This window comes from Ostreococcus lucimarinus, chromosome 5 (assembly GCF_000092065.1).
Source record: "Ostreococcus lucimarinus CCE9901 chromosome 5, complete sequence".
Lineage (NCBI taxonomy): Eukaryota > Viridiplantae > Chlorophyta > Mamiellophyceae > Mamiellales > Bathycoccaceae > Ostreococcus > Ostreococcus sp. 'lucimarinus'.
The window spans coordinates 132,950-160,923 of NC_009359.1; the positions used below are offsets into that span (position 1 = coordinate 132,950).

Genomic DNA, 27,974 nt, shown 5'->3' on the forward strand with positions numbered 1-27,974 from the left:
CGCCGCGCACGCCCGCGCGCGACGCGACGTACGACGGACCGTGGTCGCCGGTCCCGTGCGCGACGCTGCGCGACGCGCGCTCGGCGCTGGAGACGGCGGCGCGGGAGCTGAGCGCGCTCGAGGCGACCGAGTTGGCGCGCGCGAACGCGAGCGGAGCGCTGCGAGCGCCGCGAGGGAAGAGCGTCGACGCGAGCGAGCGCGTCGCGGGGCGAACGGCGACGCGCGGCGCGGCGCTGGGACGGTAGCGTCGCGCGCGCGCCATCATTTTTTGTCGCACCGACGACGGCTCGCCGCGGGGCTCGAGGCGTCGACGACTTGTAACGATACGATACCACACACACTCGCGCCTCGACGCGCGCGGCTCGGCGGTCGACGTCGACATGGCGTCCGCGACGATGGCGTCGACCGCGTCGACGCGCGCGCGCGACGCGAGACCGCGGCGACGCGCGTCGGGACGGCGCGCGACGCGAGCTTCGGGACGCGAGCTGGCGCGAGCGTCCCGAGGCGAAAGCGACCCGGACGACGCGCGCGACGCGCCGGCGGTCGCGTCGACGTCGCGTCGCGTCGCGTGCGCGGCGTTGCTGCTGGCGACGCGCGCCGGACGCGCGCGCGCGGCGACGGATGGATCTCGGGCGGCGCTGGAAGAGGTGCGCGCGGCGCGCGAGGACGTCGCGACGGCCAGAGCGGCGCTCGGCGACGTCGACGCGGACGCCGACGCGAGCGCGGACGCGCCGTCGGTGTCGAAGCCGTTGCCTTTGAAGGAAATCGCGGCCGCGCTGAACACGAGCGCGGTGAAGAATTTGGAGCGCAACGCCGTGGCGCTGGACGCCGTCGCGAAGGCGAGGCCGCTCGAGGACTGGGAACGCGAGGCGTGGCGAGGCGTGCGCGAGGATGAATGGTTGACGCAGAGTCAAACGACGACGCTTCCCATGGCAAAACGTCCGAATGACTTCTTGTGCTTCGTGTTCTCGTGCTACAACGATCCCAGGGCGCCGGCGAGCACGGAAGTTTTATTGACGATGCGCTTGGCCAAGGACGGCGTCGCGATGGGTCAACGGGGTGACAAGCGCATCACCGATCTCGGTCTCGCTGCGTCTCTGGATGACGTTTTAGAAAAATTAGACGCCTATTTGGCATTTGCGTCGAAATTCGTCGAAGCGGGCGAGTAGGATTGATGCGGGTCGATGGCGTCGCGTCGCCGACGCCGTCGCCGACGCCGACGCCGACGGTTAATATCACGAGACGCGCCTCTGTACGACACATCCACGCGCGCGAGCGCGCGCGATTTCGAACACACAGCGATGTTTGAAGTTCTAAACGTTCCTCTCGCGTTCGCGTTCGCGTGCTTTCGTCCGAAACGAATGAGCAAACCGACGACGTCCCGCTCGCCGCGCCCCGCACACGCCGCCTCCGACCGGTCCTCCATGTCTCGCTCCATCGTCGTCGTCGGCGGTGGTAACGCCGCGGGCTATCTCGTCCGCGCGTTGGTGAGCGCCGATCCGACCCTGGGCGCGCGAACGCTCGTCATCGGTGCCGAGGACGTCGCGCCGTACGAGCGTCCCGCGCTCACCAAAGGATTCCTGCACAAAGAAAGCCCGCCGCGTCTGCCCGGTTTCCACACCTGCGTCGGCGGCGGCGGCGAGCGACAAACGCCAGAGTGGTACGAACAGCACGGGGTGGAACTGAGGCTGAACACGACGGTGACGGCGGCGGATTTCAAGAGCCGTACGGTGACGACGAGCGCGGGCGAGTCGATCGGCTACGAAACGTTGGTCCTCGCCACGGGATGCGGCGTCATTCGGCTTCCCGAAGCCATCGGGGGGACGTTACCGGGAGTTCACTACGTGCGGAACAACGCCGATGGACTCGCGCTCGTGGAAGCGATGGACAAGGCGACGAAGGCGGTTGTCGTCGGCGGCGGGTACGTCGGTTTGGAAGTCGCGGCGTCGTGCGCCACGCGCGGATTGAAGCCGGAGGTGGTGATGATGGAGCCGCACGTCATGGCGAGGCTTTGGAACGCCGATATCGCGCAGCATTACGAGCGATTGTACGAAACTCGGGGTACGACGTTTCACAGGTCGAGTAAGCTCAAGGCAATTTTGGCCGACGCCGACGGCAAGGCGCGCGGGATTGAATTAGAGTCTGGCGCGGTGATCGACGCCGATTTAGTCGTCGTGGGCGTCGGCGCGACCGCGCCCGTGCCTTTCACCGGACTGGACGCCCCCGAAGGACGCGTGGGTGGGATCAAGGTGGACTCGCGATTCCGCGCTTCTGGCGCGGACGTCGCGCCCGGTAGCGTGTACGCCATCGGCGACATCGCGGCGTTCCCACTCAAGCTCGCCGACAACGAGATCGTCCGCATGGAACACGTCAAGCACGCGCGCGACAGCGCCACCTTGGTCGGTAACATCATCGCCGGCAAATCCGACGACGAGTACGATTACACGCCCTTCTTTTACAGTCGCGTCTTCGAGCATCCCGGCACCGAGCGCGCCGTCAACTGGGTCTTCCACGGCTTACAGCGCGGTGAAATCATCACCATAGGCAATCTCGACCCCACGCTCGCCGCGTTCTGGATTGACGACGGCAAGTGCGTCGGCATCATGCTCGAATCCGGCGCCCCCGAGCGCGTCGCCGCGCTCGCCGCCGCTGTTCGCGCCCGCAAATCCGTCGACGTCTCCGCGCTCCGCGCGTGCGCTTCCGTCGACGACGCCCTCGCGTTGGTCCTTTAATCTTCCCTTCTTTACTCGTCCCGCTTTCAATTTTATCCCACTTTCATTCGTTTAAATTCGTTCAGACGCCGCGGCGACGTCGTCGGCGTCAGAGCCACGTCACCAGTCGCTTCGCGCGGATAACTTTGCCTCAGACACCACCGCGCGCGCGACGACGCGCCGTCGTTCGCGCCGCGCGTGGACGTCGAACGACGCGCGGCGACGATGCGCGCCAATGTCGTGGGGTGCGAGCGTCCAGCGGCGCGCGCGCGCGTCGCGACGGCGCCGCGAACGTCGCCGCGTCCCTCGCCGCGGTCGTTCGTCGCGACGGTTTCGCGACGCGTGACGCTCGGTGCGACGACGAAATCGCGCGTTGAGAGCGCGGAAGCGCGCGCATGCGTCGCGCGCGGCGCGTGGTGCGCGCGACGCGCGGCAGGAGCGATGGAGATGGCGGGAGACGCGAGCGAAGGCGCGGCGAGAGGGGACGCGGGCGCGGCGTGGCTGAGCGAGGACGCGACGCCGCGGAACGACGCGCTGGATAAGCTCATCATCAGTCTGTTCGTGCCGGCGATGCTAAACTTTTTGATAATCCCGCTCGTGGGCGCGGTGGATGTGTTTTGGGTCGGGCGATTGGAGGACGCGGTGGCGCTCGCGGCGCAGGGGGCGGCGAATCAGGTGTTTCAGAGCGCGTTTTGGATCATTTCCTTCATTCCGAGCGTCGTCGCGCCCGTGGTGGCGAAAGCGGCGGCGGGAGGTGATACGAACGAATTGTCGAAAAAGATTGGGGAGGGGATCTTCTGCGCCGCCGTGGTGGGGGCGATGGGGATGGTGTTGATGTATACGATGCAAGAGCGCGCGTTGGGCATCGTCGGCGTCGCCGCGGGGAGCGTGACGGCGCATCAAGCGGCGCCTTACGTTGGGTATCGCGCGCTGACGTTCATTCCAGCGATCGTTTCCACGGTTGGTTTCGCCGCATTTCGTGGGACGCTTGACGTGATGACACCGATGAAGATTACGTTGGCGAGTCAAATGTTAAACGTCGTCCTCGACCCGCTCTTCATCTTCGGCGTCGGCACGTTCAAGGCGATGGGGGTCGCTGGCGCCGCAATCGCGACGTCGATTTCAGAGATTTTCTCTGCGGGTTTGTACACTACGTTACTCGTCAAGCGCAAGCTGGTCGATCTTAAGGATATGTTTAGGCCTCCGAGCGCGGCGGCGTTGGGGACGCTTCTCGTCGGCGGCGCCGGCGTGCAGCTTCGAGCAGTGGCGCAAAATATCACGTTCTTGGCAGTGATGCGCGCCATACTTACGATGGACTCCACCGGTACGGCGGCTGCGGCGCACACGATCTCGTCGCAGGTGTTTCAGCTCGGTGTTATCGCTATTTTGGCGTTGAGCACCATCGCCACCATTTTGATCCCCCAGCGCATGAACTCGATGGAAAAAGGTGGACCTCGCGAAGCCAAGCGCGTGGCCGATCGTTTGCTCGTATGGGGCGTTGTTATCGGTGTCATCTTGGCCGTCTTACAAGCGGGCGCGATTCCGTTCCTCGGCGTCTTCTCCTCCTTGTCTGAAGTTCAAGAACAGGCCAAGATGCCCTGCATCATCGGCGCGTTGCTGCAGCCGCTCAACGGCATCGTTTTCGTCGGAGAGGGCTTGATGCAAGGCCATCAAGCTTTCCTTCGTCTTGCCGCGGGCATGTTCGTCTCCACGGGTGCCATGCTCGTCGCATTGAACATATACGGCAACTCCCTCGCCGGCGTGTGGTTTTGCTTCACCGTATTCAACACGTTTAGATTGTTCTTCGGCTTGCGTCATCACTTCTTCGACGGCCCGCTCGCGCCGCGTCACATCGACGCCACGATCGCCAAGCTCGAAGTGGAGACCGCAGCCAAGGCTGCGGCCGCCAAGACGGATTAATATCGTCATCGCTAGATTGAGTAGTTCGCTGTGTAGTTTCTATTTCTAATCCACGTTTTGTCACGCGCCAGAACCTCGCGCGGCACGCGCGCGCCGTCATGGGGCTTCTCAGCATCATAAAAAAAGTACGCTCGGCGTCGCCCGCGCGCGCGTTTCGTCTCTCGCCTCGCGCGCGCGTCGCTCGCGACGCCGAACCGTCGAGTCGAGTTCGTTGTTCGTTGACCCGCGCTGACGCTGACTTCGTCCCCGCGCTCGCGAAACGCAGGTCAAGGCCAAGGAGCGCGAGCTCCGCGTCCTCATGGTCGGCCTCGATAACGCCGGGAAGACGACGATCGTGAAACGAGTGAACGGGGAACCGATCGATGAAATCTCCCCGACGCTCGGGTTCAACATCAAGACGATGACGTTCGGCGCGTACTCGTTGAACATCTGGGACGTAGGCGGACAGAAAACGCTGCGGTCGTATTGGAAAAACTATTACGAAGCGACGGATGCACTGATTTGGGTCGTGGACAGCGCGGACGGGCGACGGATGCGAGACTGCGCTCGCGAACTCGCGGGCGTGCTCGGCGAGGAGAAGCTCGCGGGGGCGAGCGTTTTGATTTTCGCGAATAAGCGCGATATTCAAGGCGCCATGGACGTGGATGCTATGGTGGATGCGTTAGGGTTGAAGACGCTGGTGAATCGGCACTGGAACATCGTCGCGTGCTCGGCGGTGACCGGCGAAGGGTTACTCGAGGGGTTCGACTGGCTCGTGAAAGACTGCGCGGATAGGATTTACATGTTCGATTAGCGGAGTTGGCGCGGCCATCGCGCGTCGCCAATATAGTCATAGATCGCTGTACAACAACCACATTCTTTCGGCACTCATCGCGCCGCGCGATGGCGAGAAGAATCGAAACCGCGGCGCGCCGAGCGCGACAGCTCTCTCGCGTTTGAATCTCCCCGACCTCACAAATCCGCGCACGATCGCGCGCGCGCCGCGATGCCGCCTAAAACCCCCAAAACCGTCCTCGACAAGGTTTTGCACGCCATCGAGACCCTGCAAACGCCCGGCGGATCGTCGCGCCAAGCCATCGCGAAATATCTCAAGGAACACTTCGACGCCGATAACGCTCCCGCACTCAAGCGCGCGCTCGCCAAGGGCGTCGCCGACGGCAAGCTCGAACAGAGCGGGCAATCTTTCTCGATTCCTGGCCTCGAATTCGACGCGCCCGAGGACGAAAAGGTGAAGATTGAAGTCTTGGACGAGGGACGGTACGCGAGCGAGTCGGGACGGTGCGAGCGAGGCGACCAAGTGATGGTGGACTACGTCGGCACGCTCGCGGCCACGGGCGAGGAGTTCGATCGCTCGGACGGACCGTTTCGGTTTAATCTCGGGTACGGCGAGGTGATCAAGGGATGGGAAGAGGGAGTGATCGGAATGCGGTGCGACGAGACGAGACGGTTGACGATTACGCCAAAGTTGGCGTACGGGAAACGAGGGAGTCCACCGGAAATCCCGCCGGACGCGACGTTGGTGTTCGAGGTGACGATGTTGCGGTTCGAGCCGGTGGGATGAGCGCGCGGTCGTCGGGGGTTCGATTACTCGAGGGTCGGCGTCGACGGGCGCGTCAGACGACGCCTCGACATGCGCGCGGCGGCGACGGCTCGACCATCGACGGCTCGACCGTCGACGTCCGCGAGACGCGCGCGGCGAGCGCGAACGCGCGCCGTGCGTGATGAACGAATCGACTTCCTCTCCACGACGCTCATCGTCGACGACCTGGTGTTCGCGGACGGGACGACGCGGATGGCGGTGCTCGGCGGCGGTGGGCCGCAGACGCTGTTCGGCGCTGCGGTGACGTCCGACGGTGAGCTCACGCTCGGTCTCGTCGCGGGCGTGGGCGAGGGCGATTGCCCGGAGACGTGCGCGAGGTGGCTCGCGGACATTGGCGCGGAAGCGTTTTTGTTGACGTTGGGGACGTCGACGCCGCGGGCGTGGCAAATCACCGAACGCGACGGACGTCGCACGCAGGTGTGGAGATTGGACGCAAGCGATGCTTTGTACGCGATGTTGCGTCCGAAATACGCGATTTGGCCAGAGAAGTGTAAGCGTGCGAACGCGGTGCACTTTGGCTTGAATCCGTCGCGACCAGACGTCGAGCTCGTGCAAGCGCTTCGCGAAGGCGGGTGCGGCTTGATTTCGATCGAACCGTTCACGCACGCCGAGGCACCGCTATCGAGGAAAGATTTGGAAAATCTCGTTTCCATGGGTGATGTTTTCTCGCCGAATGAGCGCGAGGCGAGGAGTTTCTTTGCGAAGGGCGACGGGATGTCGCCGAAGGATTTGATCAAAGCCATGCGAAAAGCTGGGGCGACGATATGTTGTTTGCGGCGCGGGTCGCGCGGTGCGATGGTGTATGATTCGCGAACGAACGAGGGTTACGAGTGCGAGGCGCTCTCTGCGAATGTCGTAGACGAAACTGGATGCGGCAACGCGTTTTGCGGCGCTTTCGCCGCCGCCTTGGCGCAGGGCGCCACGATACGCGACGGTCTTATCCGTGGAACGGTTGCGGCGAGCATCATGCTCGAACACGTTGGCGTCCCAAACGGCACATTGGTCGAGTATCGCGCCGAAGCAGCGAGGCGTGCGAACTTGATCAATCCCGTTGCGTTTAGTCTCGACGAAGAGGTTGCCGCGTTCGTCGACTTCGACGAGTACATCCCCTAGTTTAGCTCTAGATGTTCAGATTAAAGTTATGCAACGCGTTTTATTTACACTCCTCCTCCTCGTCTTCTGGGTCACCTCCGGCGTGATAGAACGGACTCGTCGTCAACTTGCGGCGAGTGTCGACGACGACGAGCGGGCGGCACTCGCAGTTCTGCGGCCACGCGTGCATGTGTTCGCGCATATTTTCGCTCGGCACGTGTCCACCGAAGCAGTACTCCACCATTAGATTGCACATGAACGCCGAGTGTGTGACGACTATGATTGAATCTTCCTCGCGATCGAAACACCAGTCGAGAAACTTTCGCGCTCGCGCTCGCAGCACCGGTTCGGGCTCGCGATTCTCTCGGCCCGGCTTCCACAACACGTCGTCCTCGTCCTCGATGAACGAAAAGTCAACCCCAGGAAACTCTCGTCGATATTCGCTGACGCTGCGCCGTCTATCGCACGGATTCCCGCCTATTTGCTCGCGCACCATTTCGAGCGCGACGAATTTCTTCCCCCCGCGCAACCGCGCGTCGCACCTCAACGCCGGTCGTTCGCACGCCTTCATCGCCTCCGCCCTCGTCGCCTCCATCAGCACGCACCCATCGCCGTCGACCGATCCGAACATCCCCGCCGCCGTCTCCATCGCTCGCGTCAACGGCGACACCACCACCAGTTCGCACGTCTCCAACATTTTCCCGTACGCGTCGCGCGACTCGAGCGTCTCTTTAAAATGTTCGCACTGTCGCCATCCTCGCGCCGTGAGTCTCGCGTCCGCGTACGCCTCGCTCCCGTACTCCTTCGGGTCTCGCTCGCCCGCTGCGCTCCCGGCGCTCGACGCGCGCCGTCAGTCGTTTTCCTTCGGCTTTCGTCACCGACCGTCTCTGATTTCAATCTTCTCGCGCGTCGCGTCCGTCGCGTCGCGCGCGTCGCACCTCGATTGTGAAACCCCTCGGCGTGTCGTATGAGATAGATCGTCTTCGTCGCGCCCGCCGGCGCGCAGTGCACGTCGCGCGCGTCCGCGCTCGGCGGATGGCGCACCCAGCCCATGTCGCGGCGAAAAGTGCCGTCGCGGTGCCGACCCGGTGCCGCACTCGCCGTCGCGCGATGGCGGCGACGCGCGGGGAGTACGCGACGTACGGCGTGGGCGCGTTTTTGGCGTGCGTGTCGAGGGTGCGCGACGGCGCGACGCGACGCGACGCGACGCGACGGCGCGGCGCGACGGCGCGACGGCGCGACGGCGCGACGCTTTCTCTTCGCCGCGACGACGCGTCGACGCGCGAACGCGACGCGCGAAGGAGCGACGCGCGAAGAAGCGCGGACTGACGGGAGTCGTGACTCGCGTGACAGGGCGTCACGGGCGTGGGCGCGGCGATACTGTTCCTCGTGACCTGGGTCGTGTTCTCCGTGGCGGGCGCGGAGACGAGCTCGCTGAAGGACACGGTGGCGCTGGAGGCGTTCGTGGGATTGGTGACCATGGTGCCGTTCATCACGTCGGCGAACATTCGCGAACACACGAATTGGGTGATACTGGCGTCGTTTTTACCGTGTCAGGCGGCGAGTGTGCCGTTGGGGGCGCTCGCGTTGCAGAGGGTGTCGCCGGCGTATTTGGAGCTGACGTTTTCGGCGTTGATCGCGTTGTTCGTGAGCGAACGCACGGGGGCGTTCGGGTACGTCGCGCGAAAGTGTGGAGGTGGCGAGAGTACGACGACGGTATCGACGACTGCCGGTGACGGTGATGGCGACGCACGGGGCGTGAACGCACCCGACGTGGAGACGGGCGAAGAGGTCGAGGCGCGCGCAAACTGGTGGAAAGAGCCCAAGAAATTCCTCATGTTGCCCGTGGACAACGATGGCTTGACATTCAACGGCGAAAATTGGAAGTTTATGCTTTGTTGGGCCGTCGCTGGGTGCATGAGTGGCTTTTTGGGCGGTATGACGGGCACGCACGGTCCGCCGGCCATCGCGTGTTACACGATGATGAAGGTGAGTAAAGACATCGTGCGCGCCACGAGCGCGGCGATTCTTGTCACAGTCATGTGCTCGCGCCTCGTCACGTACGCCGTGAACGGGATGTTTGACATTAGTAAACCCGGCGTCTACGGCACCGCTGGCGGCTGCGGACTCGCCGGCGTGTTCCTCGGCATTTACGCGCAAAAGTTCGTCGACAAGGACCAGTTTACGAAAATTTTACTCGGCATCCTCGGACTCGGTTCGGTGCTCATGCTCTACAAGGGCATCGAAGATCTATGATATTCGGTCATTAATACTCGACCACCAGTTATATTCTTTGTAGTCTGTTGTATGGTATTCGCATCGCTCGCGCCGCGCGACGTCCCGCTCGCCGCGCTCGCGCGAGCGTCGACGCCTCAGACGCCGCCGCGCGCTTCTCGAGATGTCGGACAGCGCCGCGCGCGTCACCGCCGCGAGACGCGCGAAGGAACGCGGGAGCGATTTGTACAAATCTGGCAAGTGGCGTGACGCCGCGGACGCGTTCGGGGAGGCGATTAAAATCGCCCCGCGAGATGACGAAGACGTCGCCGTCTACCATTCCAATCGCGCGGCGGCGCTCCTGCAACTCGGCGACGCGAAAGCCGCGCGCTCGGACGCGGAGAAATGCGTGCGTCTTCGCCCGCACTGGGCTCGCGGGTGGTCGCGCGTGGCCGCGGCGTGCGAAATGCTGCAAGATGACGCCGGCGCCGAGCGGGCGTTGGAAAAGTTGATTTCGCTCGACGCCGATAACGCGGACGCGAGGCGGAACCTGAACGCGGTGCGGGCGAGAATGCGCGAGCGCGGTGGCGCGTCTCGGGGATGGCGCATGCCGTCGATGCCGTCGATGCCGTCGATGCCGTCGATGCCAGACGTGTCGGCGACGGCGGCGGCGGGCGCGGCGTTTTGTCGCATGCGCTACGCGCGCGCGACGCCGAACGAGCAGTTGGCGGTGAAGTGCGCGCTCGGCGTTTTAGCGTACTTTGTGTTCAAGCGCGTGGCGAGCGTTTTCGGATTCGGTGGTTACGGCTACGGTTCGTACGGTGGTGGTTACGATCCGTACGACGGCGGTGGTTTTTCGTTGTATACGCTCTTGGGCGTGGTGGCGCTGTACTACGCTCACAAGAGCGGCGCGAGTTGGTGGAACTTGCTTTCGATCGCAAACATGTTTGGCTTGACCGGAGGAGGTCGGCGTAGAGGCTACGGCGGCTACGGCGGCTACGGCGGCTACGGCGGCTACGGCCGACCCGGGTTCGGCGGACCGGGGATGTTCTTTCGATGAACGCGTACGATTACATCGGCGCGTGGAAAACGCCTAGCCTAGCCTAGCCTAAATCGCTAAATCTACATCTCCAACAGTCCCCGCAACGCCTCCCTCGCATCGTCCTTTTCCGCATCCCGTTTCCTCTTCCTATCCTTCTTCTCTCGCTTCCTATCCTTCGGCTTCGCCCTCGAGACCCCCCCGCCGGCGCCGAGCTTCTCCGCGCACCGCGCGCACGCGCGCACCTTCATCATCGCCTTCTTCCTCACCCCTCCCTCGTCGTACGCGAACACGCACTCGAACGACGCCAACCCATCGCTCGTCTCGCATCTCTTCTCGCCGCACGTGAACTGCCCCTTCCCCGCCCGCACCTCCGCCGCCGTTCGCCACCGCGCCCCCGTCTCGCCGTCTCGCGTCGTCGCGTCGAACACCGCGTACGCCTTGTACAGCTTTTCGTGATACCGTCTCGCCAGTCGCACCGCCCACGCGTCGCCGCGCCTTTCGTCCTCCTCGTCGTCTCTCACGAATCGGTGCTCGCGCGCCAGCGCGTCGCCGTCGCCGCGCGCGCGCCGCGCGTTCGCGCCGCAGAACCGCTCGTGCGCGTCGAGCAGCGCGGCGTGACGCGCGCGAGGGCTCAGCCGCGCGAAGTCGGCGCGATCGAGCGCGGCGCGCGCGACGTCGTCGCCGCGCGCGCGCCGCATCGCGCGTCGCGGCGTGCGGGCGACCGACCGCGCGGGCGCCGTGCACGCATAAATCATCCATCACACATGGGCGAACGGGTCGCAGAGTACGCGATCGAACGCGCGGGCGCCGTACACGCATAAATCATCACACATGGGCGAACGGGTCGCGGAGTACGCGATCGAACGCCCGCGGCGCGCGATAAAAATCGACCGCGCGACGTCACCCGTTTGACCGCGGCGCCGCACACGCCGGCGCGCCGCGCGACCGCGCGCGCACGAGCGCGCGGACGTCGAGCGCGACGTGAAGCGTCGCGTCGTCGCGGCGAGCGCGCGCGCGACGCGAGGAAGCGAACGCGACGCGACGCGAGGAAGCGAACGCGAAGACGCATTCGCGCGCGCGGCGCGCACGATGAGCGAGGTGCCGATCGTCGTCGGCCTGCTGCACGGCTTCGACGGCACGGGACACTGGTTGAATCACGTGCTGATCGATCGGTACGTGCTCGGGGTGACGAAGGCGGGAGACGCGTACGATCCGTCGAGATATTCGATGGCGAGAAAGTTTACGGTCATGTGGGCCTTTTTGACGTTTTTCACGTACGCGCTGTACTTTACGCTGTGCCCGTTGTCGTATTGGTGGAATTTTAAGCGGAAGAACGCGGAGGGGAAGAATAAGGCGAAATGGCTCGGTCGCGAGGGGAAGGATCAGGTGAAAAACGAGATCGTGCTCTCGGTGTGGTCCATCGCGGTGATGACGTTTATGATTGCGCCGTTCGAGCTGATGGTCGAGGCGGGATGGACGAAGTTGTATTGGGACGTCGATAAGTACGGCATGACGTACTTTTGTCTCACGCCGTTGTTGTTTTTGGTGTTCAGCGACACGTGCATTTATTGGATTCATCGCGGGTTGCATCATCGCGCGGTGTACGCGCCGATTCACAAGTTGCACCACAAGTACAAGGACACGACGCCGTTTAGCGCGTACGCGTTTCACCCGCTCGACGGCTGGTTACAAGGGTGCCCGTATCACTTGTTCATCTTCCTGTTCCCCATGCATCACATGACTTACTTTATTTCTCTCGCCATCGTTGGTTTGTGGACGATCAATATCCACGACCGCGTTTCGATGCGGTTTCCTTACGTCAACTGCGCGGCGCACCACACGATTCATCACACGGGGTTCAATTACAACTACGGGCAGTACTTTACGTTTTGGGACAAAATCGGAGGGTCGTACAGGGACCCGCACTCATACCCGCCTTACGCGGACAAGAACCCGAACTTGACGACTAGCAAAAAAGCTGATTGATCGATTAATAATTGTTTGTAACGCTCACGAAGAATTTAGCGAAAGGGGTGCGCGTCGCGCCGACGAAAAGCTTTTTGGTTTTATCGTTACAGTGAAAGGCTCCTTTGTGTCTTCTAATCTCCGAAAATATGCATCACCGAGACGACGCGATCACTTTCGCATCTCAAAAAACCAGCGGCCGACGGCGCTCGCCGTTCGCTTACAGGTACTTTTCCACCGTCCCGGTGAGCGTGCTCTTCGGCACCGCGCCAATCACAGTGTCCATCTTTTGACCACCCTTGAAGATCATCACGGTCGGGATGGAACGAATGCCGTACTCCGTCGCCACGCTAGGGGATTCATCCGTGTTAAGCTTGACCTGCACGCGCACAAAAATCGTTGAAACTCGTCAGTCGCCGCGCTTTGTTTGTCTCACCGCGTCACCCTCGCTCGACGCCGCCCCGCGCGCGGCGTTCTACGCTCGCGCGCGCACCCTCGCGCGCGCCATCGCGCGCGACTACACTCGCGATCGAACATTTTCAACGTACCGCCTTGAGCTTCCCTTGGTACTCCTCCGCGAGTTGATCAATCAAAGGCGCAATCATTCGGCACGGCCCGCACCACGGCGCCCAAAAATCCACGAGCACCGGAACGTCGGACTTCAACACTTCCGCCTCAAACGTCGCGTCCGTGACCACGGTCGCGAGCGAGCCTGCGCGTGCACACACATTTTCATCCGTCAGTCGCCTCGTTCGCGAATATCGCGCGTCCGCGCGCGCCGCGATTCTCTTGTCTATAGAGCCCTCGGACCCCCACACCCGGGTGGCTTATCGCGAACGCGATCAGGGGTAACGACGCGATTCCCATCGCGCCCGCGCGCCGCGCGCCGCCCCGCATCCGCCCCCCGGCGCCCGCGTTCGACGCGCGTAAATCTCCACCGCGCATTCCCACCCCTCGACGTCCGAGCGTCGCGTCGCGCGCGCGTCGCGCGTCGCGAATGCACCGCGCGCGCGCGCCCGCGATCGCGCGCATCTTCATTCGCGTTGACGCACCGCTCGTGCTCGTCTCCTCCGCGCGCGCGACGACGCGCGCGCGGTTGGACGGCGTTCTATTTTGGTGCGTTTTTCGCGTCACCGAGGTCATCGCGGGGCATCGCGCGAGGGTGAGCGACATCGTATACGCGCGTCGCGCGATGCCGACGTGGCCATTATCCGAGTTGATCCGGCGCGGTAAACAATGATCCGTGTTGTATTGCACGAAACGACCCCATGTTTCTTTGAGTCAAGATCCGTCAGAGCTGAGGATCACGTATTTCGAGCGCTGGAAGCGCATGAGTCGCGCGACGCGGCCGCCGCACGCCGCGGCGCGCGGCGATGGCGACGCCGGCGTCCACCGTCGCGGGCACGCGCGTGGTGAAGATCGGGGACGCGTCGCTCGAGGTGCGGACGCGCGCGACGCGCGCGCGCGACGGCGCGACGGCGCGAACGCGCCAACGCGCGCGATGGGCGATGGGCGACTGACGGCGCGGTGACGACGACGCAGGTGCCCTCGTTCGTGAGCGCGTCGAACGTCGGGACGAGCGCGCCGCGAAAGAAGCATTTTCGTCAGCGCGCGCACTGTAATCCGTTGAACGATGGGTACTATTACGCGCCCGTGGGACCGTGGGAGATCGACTGGCGCGAGCACTACGAGGAATTTTTCGCGAAGCGGGACGGCGACGGCGACGCGGGAAGTCTGAAGATACGCTTCGCGGACGTCGGATGTGGGTTCGGAGGGATGCTCGTGCGACTGGCGGAGGTGTTTCCGGAAAAGTTGATGCTCGGGATGGAGATACGGGACAAGGTGAGCGAGTACGTGCGCGAGCGGTGCGCGGCGTTGCGCAAGGACCACCCGGGTAAGTACTGGAACATTTCGTGCGTGCGGGCGAACGCGATGAAAAATTTGCCGCAATATTTCGAAAAGGGGCAATTGGAGAAGCTCTTCTTTTTGTTTCCCGATCCACACTTCAAGGCGGCGAATCATAGGCGAAGAATCGTGACGACGACGTTACTCGCCGAGTACGCGTACGTGCTCGCCGAGGGCGGAATTTTGTACACCATCACCGACGTCGAGGAACTCGGTAAATGGATGTCCGATCACATGTCCGCGCATCCAATGTTTGAACGCGTGCCCGAGGCTGAGCTCACGAAAGATCCCGTGGTGCCGCTCCTTTACACGGGCACCGAGGAAGGGCAAAAAGTTGAGCGAAACTCGGGTTCGACGTTTCTCAACGTCTTCAGGCGCGTCGCCAACCCGAACCATTAGTTAGCGCGCGTCAAGACGCAACGTAGTTTTCTAGATTCTAAGCCATCACAGTATTACATGATTCCCTACGTGCGCGCGACTTCCTCGCCCTCGCTCCTACGTCGCCTTTGCCTTCGCCGCCTGCGCTTGGTCGTACGAAAACCTTCGAAACAGTTGATACGACCCCGTCGCCGCCATCACCATGTTCACCGCCATCAAGTTGTAGTTCACGGGCGTGATGTCCAGCGCGTACTTGCACCAGATCAATCCCGTGAGCGTCACCGCGCTCTGCTGCGGGACGCTGAGCAATTCGGGCGGGCGCGAGAAATCCTTCACGTTCGCCGCGGTGATCCCCCATTTCATCGTCGGCGCCCAGAAGAAGATGGTTTTAGGGCCCGCGGGGTGGTTCCAGAATGATCGCGCGCTCGCGGCGAACGACATGGCGAACGCGCCGCGGAATGCGTCGCGGCGGAAACCCCCTGAATGGACTTTTGCGCTGTGTTCCGAACACTGGCTACGTAGAGCTCGGATGAATGTCGTATCACATGGGTCGTGGTGAAAATCGTCGAGAAGGAAACTAGAGTTTGAGCTGGATGGCGACGCCGGCGTCATCGCGTCGCATGGTTTTCGTGCAGAGAGGATTTTCATCGAGCGCCGCGTCGGCGGCGGTGTGAACGATGATTTTCGCCTTGAGCGCGGACGCGGCGTTGGCCTTCTTTGCCAAAGCGATATCCGAGTCGACGTTTGACGGGACGTATTGCGCTACCATGACGGATTCAGTCCACGGCTTGAAGTTCAAGTCGACGTCGCCGTCATCGTAATCGACGCGAAACGAATACGTGTGCGGATCGAAGGCGGTAATCGTGCCAGAGTAAAACGCGTTGTCCCGCTGCCACAGCACCACTATCCTCTGGCCTACGGCTTTGTCCTTGCGAAGCGCTAGTGTGGCGCCGATTTGACCGTGTCTCGCGAGTTCTATGATCTTCATCTGTGCGCACTTTGATTTCATCTTAGAACGACCAGCCGCGAGCTCCGACTCCGTGCCGGACGAACGCCGCGATCTCGTCTGCGGTTTGCTATCGGCCATAGCCTTGTGCGCTTCGGTGACGCACACGTCACATTCGTAACATGGCGATGGATCGGTGAAGAGATGTGCGTTGTTACGCTGCACGATTGGGTTGACGGGAGCCTCTAAATTCCTCGCATTGCACCACGCCCGTGCCGACTCGACTGACTGCGTAAATTTCGCCTTTGAAGAAAACACAGGTTGTTTCATCGCTTCGCCGTAAAATTTGTCGAACGGATAAACTTCCGACGCTTTAACCCATGCGAAGGATCTGCGATCGTCGAAAAAGATCACTAAACGATGATCCTCGGTGAACTTGGGGCTGAAAGCTGCAACACGTGCGCCCTCAGGGATAACGGCGTGATCCCGAAGCGGATGGAGCGCGACGCATGGCCAGTACATGGTCTTTCCTCGCACAGCTCCTTTCCATTTCACCCACGAGCACTCGCCGTGTGTCGTCATGCCATGTTCGTCTAAGTCGTTTTCGTTGTTTTCGTCTCGATGTCTCTTTTCCTTTGCAGCCTCTGTTTCTTCGCTCTCCCCCTCGTCTTCATCCGAATCGTCGTCGTACTCATTGGCAGCTTGTTCGTCGTCTTCGGCGTCAATGTCTTCTAAAATGTCAATCTTAGACTTCTTTGATGGCGACGGCAGGGTCACTTGTGTCGAGTCACGCTTGACGTCTAACGCCGCGAGAATCGTCGAGTCAATGTTCTCGTGCGCGAGCTCGAGTCTCCGCAAGTAGCCTTCTCGAAGTTCGTACCGCACGGGTTTGTTCTTTGTGAATTCAAGAAAATCGCCGAGCGGTGTGAAACCGCGAATGAGTGGAAACTCTGAAACTTCGTTCGGCGCGCGTTGTCGACCTGTCCATTTCGGATCGCCGTTCACGTTGAGCATGTTGTAAGCGGCGAGCGGCCATGCCTTTGAAGATCGATCGCGCGTCGCTGGTCCCGGACACGGCTTTTCGAATGGCGTCGCCAGCGCATCGTAGGTAAATTTCACGTTGTACGGGCATTTCAACTGCTCGCCAAGCCACCGGCTTTGTGGGACGCTGCACGCCAGACCTAAGAGACTAAATCTTTTCATCGTTTGTAAATCCGTGTCGAACACCGGCGCTCGTTCGTTGGGACGCATGAGCGGATAGCAGGGTTCCGTATAACCCGGAGGAAATCCCATCAATCGTTCGGCGTCTTCTATCGCCAACATTGACAACTCAGCCTTTTGCTTTCCGATTTGGGTCGCGACACATGTACGACGTCCGTTGCTCGTCGTGAAGCAGTGCATGATATCGCAACACGGCGCTCGACGCTTCTCCCCGAGATCTATCGACGCCGAAAACATCTTTGTCGGTACTCGCGGTGGAGTGATGAAGCACTCGTAACACTCGTTGTTCATTCCCAGCTGGACGCACTCTCCCGAACACATCGCGCTCTGCGACAATAACACGTCTCGGGGATCACCGTGCAAAGATGCGACGACGAAAACGCGTCGTCGCTTATGAGGCGTCCCAAAGGACAAAAGATCGACGACGCGATACGCCCATCTGTATCCGAGATTTTCCAATTCATTGACTACGTAATCGATCGCCGGTCTCTGTTCGCCGTCGCTGTGCCACTTCAACAACCCGACGACGTTCTCGAGCAACAGCCACGGCACCCGTCTCGCCTCGAGCAAGCGAAACACGTGCGAGACGGAACGCGTGGCGCCGCCGAGCTCGAGTCCGGGTCGCTTGAGATTCTCGCAGCTGCAGTCGTTGCACGGAAACCCAGCGACGACGCAGTCGATGTTTTCGAGCATGAACGGGAGCACCTCCGCCACGTCATTGAGCAGCGCGACGCCCGGAAAGCGCGCCGAGAGGACTTGCTTGCAGTGGGCGTCGCGCTCTACCATGAGCTCTATGCGGTGGCCGGCTTGCTGGAGACCGAGATCGAGGCCTCCGACTCCGGAGAATAGGGACGCCACGCGAAGACTCACCATCTTCGCCGCGTCGCGATGCGTCGAGCGTCGGGGTGTGTGGACGCGATCGCGGTCGCGCGGCGAGACGGGACGACGCCGACGGCGAGCAAATTCTAAAATACATTAAAAATATGCCTCTCGCTCGCGAAGAAACACACGACAATCTTGTTCTGAATCCTTCTTAATCTTGCTCGGAATCCTTCAAAATTTTGTTGTACAGCGTGGCTTCGTCGCATTCGACGCACTCGTCGATCTCCGCGTTGAGCGAGCAAAATAACTGTTCTCTCAAGATTTCCAAGTTCACGTCTTCGTACTTCTCCTGGCATCGCTCACCCCCGAGTCCGCGGTTGAAGTAACTGCGCCATCGTTTCAACAACACCACTCTCTGCGCGAGAATTCTCTGCGCGTGATCACTGCGCCCTTCGGCGAAGAGTTTCTTGATGAACTCGTCGCCTCGGTTCTTATACTCGCTCGCGGCGAAGTTGTACAACCACTTGTACTCCCCCTTCCCCGGCGACAAATCCGTCTCTTGCATCTGCGCCAGCGTCTCCTTGAGCGCTCGAAACGTAAAGTAGTTCATCAGCAAGCTGTCGACGTCGTTAAAACTCTGTTCAGGCGCGCGCGCGTCGCGCATTCCGTCAGTCAATCGCTCGAAAAGTTTAAACTCGCGCACTCGCCATCGTCGAGACGTCGCCGCTACTCACGTCGCCGTACGCCCCGCCGAGGTCCCCGCGTCGAATGACATCGCGCGCGCGATGCCGCGCGACGCGTCGGGCGGCGAAAATCGGTGTCGCGCGCTTGACGCACGACATTTTGTGCGGGGTGCCCGCGTCCGTGGTCGACAGTTGAAGGGGCCTCGGCGCCAGCGTGGCTCGAGCGCGACATTCGAGGGATTGCGGTCGGGGAAGAGGGGATGTGGTATTGAATAGAGCGTAGAATGCTAAAGCGAGAGTGTGCGCGTCATCTCGACGCGCGGGTGGGCGAGAGGAGCGATGACGACGAGATCCGCGATCGGGTCTCGGCGACTCGGCGCCGCTCACGCGGCGGGCTCGGGCGCGGTCAACGCCGCGTCCGTCGTGATCGTCGACGAGGTCTCCGCCACTTTGGGCGCGGGTGCGGGCTTATCGGTCGCGGGCATTCTCGCGCTCGTCGCGCGCTTCTCTACCGGTGCCTCTTGTAAGAGATCCACCACCTTGTACACGCCGAACAAGACCGCCGCTCCGACGGCGAGCGTCACGAGCGTCGTCACGCTCGGTCCCGAGCTTTCCACTACCTCGAAATCCTCTCCCCGAATCGTGTCTTCGCGCACTTGACCAGAGCGAATCGGGTCACCGCGCGCGTATCGACCCTCCTTCAGCGTCTTACTCTCCGGTCGCGAGCCGTAACTCTCCGGCGCCGTCTCTTTGCGGCCGTCCGGCAAGCTCTCCACGAGCTTTCCGATTAACCCGCCGAGCTCGGGCTTCTCTTCGCTGCGGTACGCCGAGGAATCTTTCGCCTCGTCTTCCGAACCGGCGCGTCGGACGATGTGGGCGCCTCGCGCGAGCTGCGAGCGGAAGAATCGGCGTTAATCACTGTCGACGTCATCAAACAACAAACGAGCGTCGCGCATCGTCGAACGAGCGTACCTGTCGCGCCGCGCGCGGGCATACGGTGGCGGGCGTCTTCGCGGAGACGTTTAAGCGCGCGGTGGCGGTGATGAGAGCCATGTTAAATAAAGGAGCGTCGAACAGTGATGGAGCAGAAGGGACGTGATATCCACTCACTTTATCGCTCCGCTAGCGCGAGACGCGAGACGAGGAGAATCGCGCGCGACGAGGGCTGATGAATACTCTTGAATTACAGCAAATGAATGATAAATGAACCGCTGCGCGCTAGTGTGTGTGTGTGCATTTGTATGTGTGTCGTATCGCTCGATTATTTCGCCGCCGTCCTCGCCGGACCGCTTGCGGGATTAAAGTTACGCTTGAGCGCGTCCCTGTTTCCGCCGAGGAACCGAATGAGGGAGAAAAGCTCGTCGCGCACGAGCCACGTTCGAACGGCACCACGATCGGCGACAAGACAGCCGATGTTGTGCGATGGGACTTCGAAGGGTGAGTCGAGACGACTGAGCGTCGCGATGGTTCGCTCCTTGACAGGCGAGTGGCCGTACACGGTGCTGTGCTTGCCCCAACCAGTGACGACTTGAATCTCTTCAGGCAAGTCGCGAATGTCGATCGGCATTTCGGACTTATTCTTCAACCCTGATACGAGCGCACGCGTTCCTTTGCCCGCGGCTCGAACGTCGAGCGGTGCCAAAGCGCGTTGACGCATTCGGCGCAACCACCAACGTAAGACGCACTGCGCGGTGCCGGCGGAACGAATACGGTGCAGGTCTAAAACACCGAGATCGTCCTCGCATTGGAAGTGCCCAGCCGCTTGAGCTTGTTCGAGCCACGTCGTTGCGCGATCCCATTGACCCATCTCCTCGCAAACATCGATGAGCGCGTCAAACGTGAGCGCGTTTGGCACGATCCCTTCACTCGTCATTTGCGTCATCGCCTCGCCCGCCTTTTGCCACTCTTTACGAGCCTCATACGAAATCAATAGCGAGTTGTACGTGTGCACGGTGCGCGTGACGTCGCTCGTCAGCATGTATTTGAATGTGTCCTCCACCTCGGCGTACTCGTTGTTAACGTGAAGCACTCGGAGCAGGGCGTCGGAAACGAACCCTCGCCATCCTGGAACTTCTTCGAGCTCGCGATCGTCGGCGAGCGCGCGTATAAGAACCGGGAGGTTCCCGACTGGACTATCGCTCACGTCGCACGTGCGTTCGAATTCGGGCAAATCGATGCCCTCCAATTCGGCTCGCTTGATTTCCTCGCGAAGCCTTTCCTCGCGACACGCCTGAAGCTTTTCAATACCGCACAAGCAATCGAGTGTGATGGTGTCCGGCGCGAATCCCGAAAGAAGAAGTTCTTTATATATTTTCGTCGCGCGCACCCAGTCACGCTCTGCGCTCGCCTCCATCAGGAGCGTGTTGTACGTGACGAGAGTCGATCGCACGCCCTCCGTCTCCATCACTCGTAAAACCCGTTGCGTGCCTTCAAGATTACCCGCCTTGACACACGCCCCGAGCGCGCTGTTGAATATCACGGCCGTCGCGTGCAAACGCGGGGCAATGATGACTTGATGCAGGAGCTCGAGAGCCCGATCGATGTTGCCGCTATTGCCGTGCGCGGTGATTAACACGCTGTACGTGGTTTCGTTCGGCATGACCCCCGCGCGCTGCATGGATTGGCTCATATTTTCCATGTCACGAATGCGTCGCTGCCTTCCGAGCGATTGCAACATACCGTTGTATGTCGTCACGTTTCGCCTGACACCTTCCGTTTGCATGCGCTCAAACACGGCGGCGGCGTCCTTGTAACGGCCCGAGTTCACCGCGGCAGAGAGCAATGCGTTGTACACACCCGTGTCCAATTGCACGTGCGAGCTCGCAAACAAGCTTTCGAATAACTCGCTCGCCTTTTCGAATTGTCCGCCCTTGCCGTACGCGCTGATGAGGGACGTGTACACGCGCACGCTCGGGTGCCACGTGGGCCCGCGACCTCTGAAGTCGCGCTTCATCTCCTCAAACGTTTGTTCGGCGAGCTTCCACTCAATCGCACGCGCGTACGCCGCGATCACCTCGTGATACGTCTTGGCATCCGGACCCGGGCCGTGCTCTCGCATCTCGCGCAGCAATCTCGTCGCGTCCGCGCTCGCCGGCGGACGCGAGCGCTTGCACGCTCGCAGCGTCATGTTGTAAAACGCCAGCGGCACCGCCACGCCGTTTCGCTCGCCCGCCTTCTTCATCCGCTGCAGCGCCGAAATCGCCTCAGGCGCGTCTCCGGTATCCGCCGCGCGCAGCATCACCGCCCCATCCACCGCCCACATCGCGTCGTTCGCGTCCCACGCCGCGCTCGTCGACTTCTCGTCGTCGTCCGACCGCAGCGCTCGCTCGAGCGCGCCGTACGACGACGACAACCCACCGTTTCGCCGCCCACTCCCGTTTCCACCCGTCGCGCGTCGCCACCCTCGTCGACCACCGTTCGCCGCGCCATCGAACCCGCTCCCGTCGCCCGCCGCGTCGAAATCCTCGTCGCCGCTTCGCCGCGTCGTCACCTCACCGCGCGGACCCTCGACGATTTCCAGCCCCTCCCGCGCCCAACCCCGTCGCGTCGCGACTCCCGCGTACGCCCGCGTCCCGTTCGACGCCGCCGCGCTCGACCCGTCGTCGTCGTCGTCCTCGTCGCGCGTCGTCTCGTACGACGCGAGCGCGTCGCCCTCGTCGTCGTCGTCGCGACTCGTCGCTCTGCGGTTTTTACGGCTCGCGCGCGCCGTCACGCGCGCGCCGCGCGTCGCCATCGCCGCGCGCATCGCGCGTCGCTCGAGCGCGTCCGCGTCGCTCGCGCGTCGCGCCGTCGTCGTCGACGCGCGCGGTCGTCGTCGCGCGGTCGTGCTTCCCACCGGCGCCGTCGCGACGCCGCCGCGCGTCGCCATCGTCGCGTCGCCGCGCGTCGCGGTGCGTCGCGCGAGACTTCGTCGCGTCGCGCGCGCGTCGTCGCCGCGCTCGCGTCGCGTCGCGCGTCGCGCGCGCGCGTGTGACGCCGCGCCGTCGCCGCCGCCGGGCCGACCGCCTTATCTGCGACCGCGTGTGCGCAAACAGTGAGGACGTACGTATACGTACCCCAGATGGGTAAAGTGCGCGCTGAATACGTATACGTACCCCAGATGGGTAAAGTGCGCGCTGAATACGTATACGTACCCCAGATGGGTAAAGTGCGCGCTGAATACGTATACGTACCCCAGATGGGTAAAGTGCGCGCTTGAATACGAGCGGCGCACCGCGACGCGCATGCGCGCGACGCCGCGCGCGCGCGCGCGCGTCGCGACGCCGCGACGTCGGCGACGACCGCGCGCGGTGACGCCGATCGCGTCGGCGTCGTCGGACGCGCGGCGCGCGACGCGACGCGTCGCGCTGACGACGACGGCGATCGCGCTCGCGGCGTTCGGCGACGCGCGCGACGCGCGCGCGCGGCCGCTCGCGGTCGTCGAGGCGCGCGACGCGGTGGCGCGCGACGGCGGACGGTTTACGTTTGAGATCGAGCTTCCGAGGGGGTATCACTTCACGGAGGGCGCGAACTCGAGGTACGAGACGACGGCGGCGGCGAGCGGGACGAGGGGCGCGCTGGAGGGCGACGGCGGAGCGAAGAGGACGGTGGTCGTGCGCGCGGCGGAGGGGGTGAACGAGGCGCGCGTGGATTGCGTGGTGTATTTTTGTCGAACGGATGACGTGTGCCTGATGCAGCGCGTGCGGTTCGAGGTGCCGGTGGCGACGGGGGGGGCGAGCGAGACGACGGCGGAGTACGTCGTCGCGGCGGAGGCGAACGACGCGGCGGTGCCGAGTTTTGATTGAATCGCTGCTCTCGTGTTGTATTGTTCGTACATGTGTTAGGTGCGTGATTCGCGCGCGTCGCGTTCGCCTACTTCTTGGCTTTGGCGAGCTGAACGCCTTCCATTTCGTCTTCGACGTCTGAAAAAAGCTCGCGTAAATTCTCGAGAGTCTCCTCGTCGGCGTCCCACATTCCGCGACCGGCGGCTTCGAGCATGCGCTTGACGACGTTCCTGAACGCCTGCGGGTTCGATTTTCTCAGCTTGTCACGCATCTCTTCGTCTTCGACGTAGGTTTCGTGCGCGCCGTCGTACACCCAGTTCTCGGCGAACCCGCTCGTGGCGCCCCAGCCCACGAGCGCGGTCATGCGTTGGGAAATTTCGTACGCACCGCCCGATCCTTGGTCCGCCATCGCGGTCGCCCATCGCGGGTTGAGTAGTTTCGTGCGGTACTCCATGCGAAGCGTCTCGTCGAGATCTTTCGGGGTGACGTCTTTACCGAAAGTCTCGACGATGGAGCACGCGACGTCGGGATTTTTCACGCCCGCGTCTTCCTTCGCGGCCTTGGCTGCGGCGACGAGCGCGCCCGTGTTGGCGTAGTACTCTTGGATGTCGGTCAGACCGTACTCTACAGAATCGATTTCCTGAACCACGCGCTCGGTGGTGCGTAAGAGCGATTGTAAAACTTCTGGTCGCGCGGTGCCGCGTTCGTCGCCTTTGCCGTACGAGTACGCGTTTCTCGACGCCCACGTATCTCCAAGCTCGCGAGAGTCCTCCCATCCACTCGTTCCGACGCGTTCGTTCACCATGGAACCGTAGTCTCCGGGAGGGTTGCTGAACAAGCGTGCGGTGGTGTTCTCGATCCCCTCGCTTTGCATCTCTCTCGAGTGTTTGCGAATGAAGTTCATCTCAATCGGCTCGTCCGCCTCAGCCGCTCGAACGAAGAGGTCATCCAACAAACCAACGACGCTTGCAAAGCTGTCCCGGAAAATGCCAGACATGTTACACAAAACATCGACGCGCGGACGCCCATTCATCTCGCTGAGAGGAATCAGTTCGTATCGCACGACGCGACCGGTGCCTTCTTTCACCGCTCGAGCGCCGACGAGTTGCAAAACTATGCCGACGCTCTCTCCTTTCGTTTTGATCGCGTCGAGTCCCCACAAATTTACGCTGACTGATTCTGGATACGCACCGTCGTTTGCGTCTTGATGTTGTTTCAGAATGGCATCCGCCACTGCGGCGCCGCGCGTGGCGGCGGCGGCCGATGGCATGCGGTACGGATCGAGTGCGTGAATGTTCCTTCCGGTTGGAAGGACTCCTTTACCGTCGCGCAACAAATCACCACCCACTGCCGGAGGCACCCATTCGCCGTCCAGGGCTCGATGCATACCCGTGATCTCTTCTGTGTTCATCGAGAGCAGATCACGAATCTCGATCGCTTCCGTGACCTTGTCGCTGACAGTCGCCGTAGCGCCTCCGCTTTGCAGCGCGTCTTGCGCGCTGACGGGCACGGATAGGTTGAACGTTTGCTCGAGCCTAGCTTTGACCGCGTCCAGTGATTCGTTTGGATCAGCCTTGACAATTTCATCGATCAGGCCCGCTTCGATATCACCGTCAAAGTACGCGCTAAGATACTGTGTCATTGACTCGCGCGTCGGCGCGGTGCCGAGCGAATGCAAGCCTTCGCTGAAGAGTCGATTTTCCAGAACGCCAAGGTACGTGTAGAGCTCGCTGGCATACGCATCGAAGTCTTTCTGAGAGAGAGACTCCGCCATTTCCGGCGTCATGCGAACATGCTCGCTCGTTTGTGCGTCGACGTAAGGGCAGTCGCTGTCTAATCCAGCCGCAGTCACCATGTCAAAGATGGACGTGCGCAAAGCGCTGTTCTCGTCGGGATTTTCCCTATACTCGTTCAAAATTTCACGCAACTGCGCGGTTTGCTTGTACAAGCCGGCGCGTCCGTACGGTGGCACGTTGTGCGAAATGATGACTCCGTATCCGCGTCGCTTCGCGATGATGCTTTCACTAGGATTGTTCGCGGCGTATACGTACACATTCGGCATCGCGCCCAACAACTGTTCGCTCCACGACAAGCTCGTGTTCCCGAGCGGCGAACCCGGGAGCCACTCGACGGTACCATGCATGCCGAAGTGAACGATCGCGTTCGCCTTGAACTCGTTTTGAAGCCATTTGTAATACGCGGCGTACTGCGGATGCGGCGTGAGATCGCGCTCAAACAACAATCGCATCGGATCGCCCTCCACGCCGAGCGCAGGTTGAATGCCGATGAAGACGTTACCAAGCTGGAGACCAGTGACGACGCTCCCTTTGCCTGGCGCAGTCGCAAGTCCGATGTAATTTTCGAGCGGTCCCCACGCCGCTTCCATCTTTTTTACGAGTACGTCGGGTTCTGGTAAGTATGGAATCGGTCCCCACTCCGTCGGTCCCCACTCCTTTGGAAACGCGAGCCACTTCTTCAGCTGCGCCGGCGTCACGTTCGCACCCGCAACCGTGACTCCAGGGAGCTCACCGCCTTTCGCCATGTCGCTCACCGCGTTCACCGCTCCATCGTAACCAGCCATGATTGTGGCGTTTTCTTCCAACGTACGCAAAGCTTTGACGATGGACTCGCCCGTGGGGAGCTCGTCGGCGTCGCCGAGGTAGTACCCTTCAGCTTTGAGCGACTGTAACATGTTTTCTAAAGAATTCGGCACGTTTAGTAACGCCGCCGTACCCGTGGCACCGACGCCCGGGGGGAATCCGTACATCATCACTGCGATTTTGCGCTCATCTCGCTTGGTTTTGCGTAAACTGTGCCATTGCTTCAGACGATTTGAAAGCGCAAAGACGCGCTCGCGAGTGAGGTAAATGTTGTCGCCGCACAACCCACCGAGCGCGACCGTGTCGATCGCGCCGTCAAGTTCTGGCAACGCGTAGAGAATTGTACTTTGTAAACCACCAACGCCACTTCGAACCCAGGAAGCGATGTCTTGAATCAACAACGGCGCGGCGACGAAGTACGGAATGTTCTTCGCTCCCAAGATACCTTGCGCAACTTCAGCCTGCCGACCCGCCTCCATACTTCCCGCGGGGCCGCCGACGAGAGGAAATCCGACCGTGCTAACCACGGCGTCTACAACTGTGGCGTCTTGCTTCAAAGAATCGACCTCTACGACGCCTTCAGCGCGTCTTTGTTGTTCGTATTCAGACGTCAGCATGTCGCGCACAATGGTGTGCGCCTCGACGCCGTTGATGAAAATTGGAATCGGCAGAACGCCGGAGTCTTCGAATGATTCGACTAAATCCGCAAGATATGGCTGCTTCGTGATGACGTGCTTACGGTAAAGAAGCATAGCCACGCGCGGGGCACCCGCTGGAACTTTGTGGGAACGCGTCCGAGCGTGCCAATCAAGGTAGGACGCGATCGTCTCGAAGTACGGCATCTTTTCTCGCTCGCGTTGCGGATGATAGAGACCCAGCGCCGGAGTTTCCACGGGAGGTTTTGGCGCGCCAGAGACACCGAAGATCCGTTCTATGAACGATTTCGGCTTGTTCTCGTCACCGGGCGGGGCCAAGTACTCTGACGCAAGATACGCGAACGCTTCTTCAACGTTTTCTTTGCCGCCTTGGTTCCAGTACGCGTACACCGTGAGCCAATTCTTCAGATCACGCGCCTTATCCCCGGGAACAAACTTCAAAAGTTGTGGGCCGATCTTCAAGAACGACAAGTAGCCGACGAGCTTGTCCTCCTCCTTGCCGCTTCCAAACTTGGCGAGCACGGCTTTCACTGCCGGCGGCGGTCCCGCCTTTTGCCCGCTCGGTGCCGCCATTTGGAAAGAACCGACGGATGTGCAGCTCATGAGCTCGAGGGCGGACTCGAACACAAATCGCAAGGGAATATCTGCGATGCGCGCGCGCAACCACTCGACTTGATCGTAATCGAACAACAACGACCCGAAGAAGACATCCGCGCCGTCGAGCGCGGCTTCCAACTCCTCTCGTCTTCCCTCGATATCGCGATCGCTAAACACTAACAAATCAACGTGAGGGTATCGTTTCTTCAAATCTCGCGCCGACGCCTTGTACAGCGCGACGTTAAAACTCTCGAATCCACTCAACAAAACAATCTTCCGCGCGCCCTCGCGCGTCTCGGGAACCGCGGACGCCTTCATCGGCGGCGCGCTCAAAAACCCCACCCCACCGCGTTTCGCCACCGCCAGCGCGTTCTCCGCCTCCGCCAACGCATCTCGAGCTCGATCTCGCCGCGCTTTTATCGAGTGCACGCTCTTCTGAAACGTCAACCACTTCGCCCCGTCCTTCTCCGCCTCCCGCAGCAGCGCCGTCGCCGCCTTCGGTTCGCGCGCGTTCAGCTCTCGAAATCCAATCTCCGTGCCCGCCTCGTCCCCGAGCGCGCGCTCCTCGCCGTCCTCGCCGTCCACTCGCGGCTTCATCGTTCCGAACGCGTCGCGATACGCGCCATCGAGCGCGCTCGTGAGCGCGTCGACGTCGCGCGTCAGCGCCTCCACTCTGGCTCGGCGCTCGGCGACGTCATCGTCCTCTCGCCGCGCGCCCTCCGCCGCCGCCGTCGCGAGGACGTCGTCGGCGTAGCGCTCGGCGGCGCTCGACAGGGGCTTCGCGTCGACGCCCTCGCCGCGGGCGACGCGCGCGGCGGCCGTCGCGCGACGCGCGCGCGACGTCGACGACGCGCGGCGA

General features: G+C 61.9%; 21 protein-coding genes across 21 annotated transcripts; 12 read left to right on the forward strand and 9 right to left on the reverse strand.

Annotated features, from left to right (window-relative positions):
• Positions 1–395: 395 nt before the first annotated feature.
• OSTLU_15313 (predicted protein) lies at positions 396–1,169 on the forward strand (the record flags this gene model as incomplete). Its single annotated transcript, XM_001417649.1, has 1 exon — positions 396–1,169. One exon carries the CDS (start codon positions 396–398, stop codon positions 1,167–1,169), a length of 774 nt encoding a protein of 257 aa, XP_001417686.1.
• Positions 1,170–1,361: 192 nt separating this feature from the next.
• Positions 1,362–2,732, forward strand: OSTLU_15314 (predicted protein; the record flags this gene model as incomplete). The annotated part of the gene is made up of 1 exon (XM_001417650.1): positions 1,362–2,732. One exon carries the CDS (start codon positions 1,362–1,364, stop codon positions 2,730–2,732), a length of 1,371 nt encoding a protein of 456 aa, XP_001417687.1.
• A 426-nt stretch (positions 2,733–3,158) lies between these two features.
• On the forward strand, positions 3,159–4,631 carry OSTLU_87197 (MOP(MATE) family transporter: multidrug efflux; the record flags this gene model as incomplete). The annotated part of the gene is made up of 1 exon (XM_001417651.1): positions 3,159–4,631. The coding sequence occupies one exon, from the start codon at positions 3,159–3,161 to the stop codon at positions 4,629–4,631; it is 1,473 nt and encodes a 490-aa protein (XP_001417688.1).
• A 98-nt stretch (positions 4,632–4,729) lies between these two features.
• Positions 4,730–5,424, forward strand: OSTLU_38412 (predicted protein; the record flags this gene model as incomplete). The annotated part of the gene is made up of 2 exons (XM_001417652.1): positions 4,730–4,756; positions 4,897–5,424. 2 exons carry the CDS (start codon positions 4,730–4,732, stop codon positions 5,422–5,424), a joined length of 555 nt encoding a protein of 184 aa, XP_001417689.1.
• A 495-nt stretch (positions 5,425–5,919) lies between these two features.
• On the forward strand, positions 5,920–6,171 carry OSTLU_9165 (predicted protein; the record flags this gene model as incomplete). Its single annotated transcript, XM_001417653.1, has 1 exon — positions 5,920–6,171. A coding segment is annotated over one exon (252 nt), but the record flags the coding sequence as incomplete, so codon positions are not given.
• A 90-nt stretch (positions 6,172–6,261) lies between these two features.
• On the forward strand, positions 6,262–7,344 carry OSTLU_92711 (predicted protein; the record flags this gene model as incomplete). The annotated part of the gene is made up of 1 exon (XM_001417654.1): positions 6,262–7,344. One exon carries the CDS (start codon positions 6,262–6,264, stop codon positions 7,342–7,344), a length of 1,083 nt encoding a protein of 360 aa, XP_001417691.1.
• A 73-nt stretch (positions 7,345–7,417) lies between these two features.
• On the reverse strand, positions 7,418–8,307 carry OSTLU_6725 (predicted protein; the record flags this gene model as incomplete). Its single annotated transcript, XM_001417889.1, has 2 exons — positions 7,418–8,145; positions 8,262–8,307. Coding segments are annotated over 2 exons (774 nt in total), but the record flags the coding sequence as incomplete, so codon positions are not given.
• Positions 8,308–8,423: 116 nt separating this feature from the next.
• Positions 8,424–9,654, forward strand: OSTLU_31561 (predicted protein). The gene is made up of 2 exons (XM_001417655.1): positions 8,424–8,499; positions 8,677–9,654. Exons 1-2 carry the CDS (start codon positions 8,434–8,436, stop codon positions 9,577–9,579), a joined length of 969 nt encoding a protein of 322 aa, XP_001417692.1. The 5' UTR covers positions 8,424–8,433; the 3' UTR covers positions 9,580–9,654.
• Positions 9,655–9,708: 54 nt separating this feature from the next.
• OSTLU_24511 (predicted protein) lies at positions 9,709–10,683 on the forward strand. Its single transcript, XM_001417656.1, has one exon. The coding sequence runs from the start codon at positions 9,722–9,724 to the stop codon at positions 10,595–10,597; it is 876 nt and encodes a 291-aa protein (XP_001417693.1). The 5' UTR covers positions 9,709–9,721; the 3' UTR covers positions 10,598–10,683.
• Positions 10,660–11,277, reverse strand: OSTLU_87200 (predicted protein; the record flags this gene model as incomplete). Its single annotated transcript, XM_001417890.1, has 1 exon — positions 10,660–11,277. One exon carries the CDS (start codon positions 11,275–11,277, stop codon positions 10,660–10,662), a length of 618 nt encoding a protein of 205 aa, XP_001417927.1.
• Positions 11,278–11,956: 679 nt separating this feature from the next.
• Positions 11,957–12,511, forward strand: OSTLU_6297 (predicted protein; the record flags this gene model as incomplete). Its single annotated transcript, XM_001417657.1, has 1 exon — positions 11,957–12,511. A coding segment is annotated over one exon (555 nt), but the record flags the coding sequence as incomplete, so codon positions are not given.
• A 253-nt stretch (positions 12,512–12,764) lies between these two features.
• On the reverse strand, positions 12,765–13,411 carry OSTLU_31565 (predicted protein; the record flags this gene model as incomplete). Its single annotated transcript, XM_001417891.1, has 3 exons — positions 12,765–12,923; positions 13,093–13,256; positions 13,363–13,411. 3 exons carry the CDS (start codon positions 13,409–13,411, stop codon positions 12,765–12,767), a joined length of 372 nt encoding a protein of 123 aa, XP_001417928.1.
• A 506-nt stretch (positions 13,412–13,917) lies between these two features.
• On the forward strand, positions 13,918–14,848 carry OSTLU_31566 (predicted protein; the record flags this gene model as incomplete). Its single annotated transcript, XM_001417658.1, has 2 exons — positions 13,918–13,983; positions 14,087–14,848. 2 exons carry the CDS (start codon positions 13,918–13,920, stop codon positions 14,846–14,848), a joined length of 828 nt encoding a protein of 275 aa, XP_001417695.1.
• A 96-nt stretch (positions 14,849–14,944) lies between these two features.
• On the reverse strand, positions 14,945–15,268 carry OSTLU_39013 (predicted protein; the record flags this gene model as incomplete). The annotated part of the gene is made up of 1 exon (XM_001417892.1): positions 14,945–15,268. The coding sequence occupies one exon, from the start codon at positions 15,266–15,268 to the stop codon at positions 14,945–14,947; it is 324 nt and encodes a 107-aa protein (XP_001417929.1).
• A 120-nt stretch (positions 15,269–15,388) lies between these two features.
• On the reverse strand, positions 15,389–17,867 carry OSTLU_24513 (predicted protein; the record flags this gene model as incomplete). Its single annotated transcript, XM_001417893.1, has 1 exon — positions 15,389–17,867. One exon carries the CDS (start codon positions 17,865–17,867, stop codon positions 15,405–15,407), a length of 2,463 nt encoding a protein of 820 aa, XP_001417930.1. The 3' UTR covers positions 15,389–15,404.
• A 160-nt stretch (positions 17,868–18,027) lies between these two features.
• OSTLU_92714 (predicted protein) lies at positions 18,028–18,480 on the reverse strand (the record flags this gene model as incomplete). Its single annotated transcript, XM_001417894.1, has 1 exon — positions 18,028–18,480. One exon carries the CDS (start codon positions 18,478–18,480, stop codon positions 18,028–18,030), a length of 453 nt encoding a protein of 150 aa, XP_001417931.1.
• Positions 18,481–18,882: 402 nt separating this feature from the next.
• Positions 18,883–19,552, reverse strand: OSTLU_31570 (predicted protein; the record flags this gene model as incomplete). The annotated part of the gene is made up of 2 exons (XM_001417895.1): positions 18,883–19,389; positions 19,472–19,552. 2 exons carry the CDS (start codon positions 19,550–19,552, stop codon positions 18,883–18,885), a joined length of 588 nt encoding a protein of 195 aa, XP_001417932.1.
• A 188-nt stretch (positions 19,553–19,740) lies between these two features.
• OSTLU_31571 (predicted protein) lies at positions 19,741–20,031 on the forward strand (the record flags this gene model as incomplete). The annotated part of the gene is made up of 1 exon (XM_001417659.1): positions 19,741–20,031. One exon carries the CDS (start codon positions 19,741–19,743, stop codon positions 20,029–20,031), a length of 291 nt encoding a protein of 96 aa, XP_001417696.1.
• A 42-nt stretch (positions 20,032–20,073) lies between these two features.
• Positions 20,074–21,761, reverse strand: OSTLU_31572 (predicted protein; the record flags this gene model as incomplete). The annotated part of the gene is made up of 2 exons (XM_001417896.1): positions 20,074–20,107; positions 20,185–21,761. The coding sequence occupies 2 exons, from the start codon at positions 21,759–21,761 to the stop codon at positions 20,074–20,076; spliced, it is 1,611 nt and encodes a 536-aa protein (XP_001417933.1).
• A 961-nt stretch (positions 21,762–22,722) lies between these two features.
• Positions 22,723–23,283, forward strand: OSTLU_31573 (predicted protein; the record flags this gene model as incomplete). Its single annotated transcript, XM_001417660.1, has 1 exon — positions 22,723–23,283. The coding sequence occupies one exon, from the start codon at positions 22,723–22,725 to the stop codon at positions 23,281–23,283; it is 561 nt and encodes a 186-aa protein (XP_001417697.1).
• A 21-nt stretch (positions 23,284–23,304) lies between these two features.
• On the reverse strand, positions 23,305–27,433 carry OSTLU_49527 (predicted protein; the record flags this gene model as incomplete). The annotated part of the gene is made up of 3 exons (XM_001417897.1): positions 23,305–24,691; positions 24,842–25,671; positions 25,792–27,433. 3 exons carry the CDS (start codon positions 27,431–27,433, stop codon positions 23,351–23,353), a joined length of 3,813 nt encoding a protein of 1,270 aa, XP_001417934.1. The 3' UTR covers positions 23,305–23,350.
• Between the last annotated feature and the right edge of the window lie 541 nt (positions 27,434–27,974).

Coding starts and splice junctions, on each gene's coding strand:
- OSTLU_24511 (XM_001417656.1), top strand. CDS start 9,722: ATGTCGGACAGCGCCGCGCGCGTCACCGCCGCGAGACGCGCGAAGGAA.
- OSTLU_31561 (XM_001417655.1), top strand. CDS start 8,434: ATGGCGGCGACGCGCGGGGAGTACGCGACGTACGGCGTGGGCGCGTTT. Junction 8,500..8,676: donor TTTTGGCGTGCGTGTCGAGG/GTGCGCGACGGC, acceptor CTCGCGTGACAG/GGCGTCACGGGCGTGGGCGC.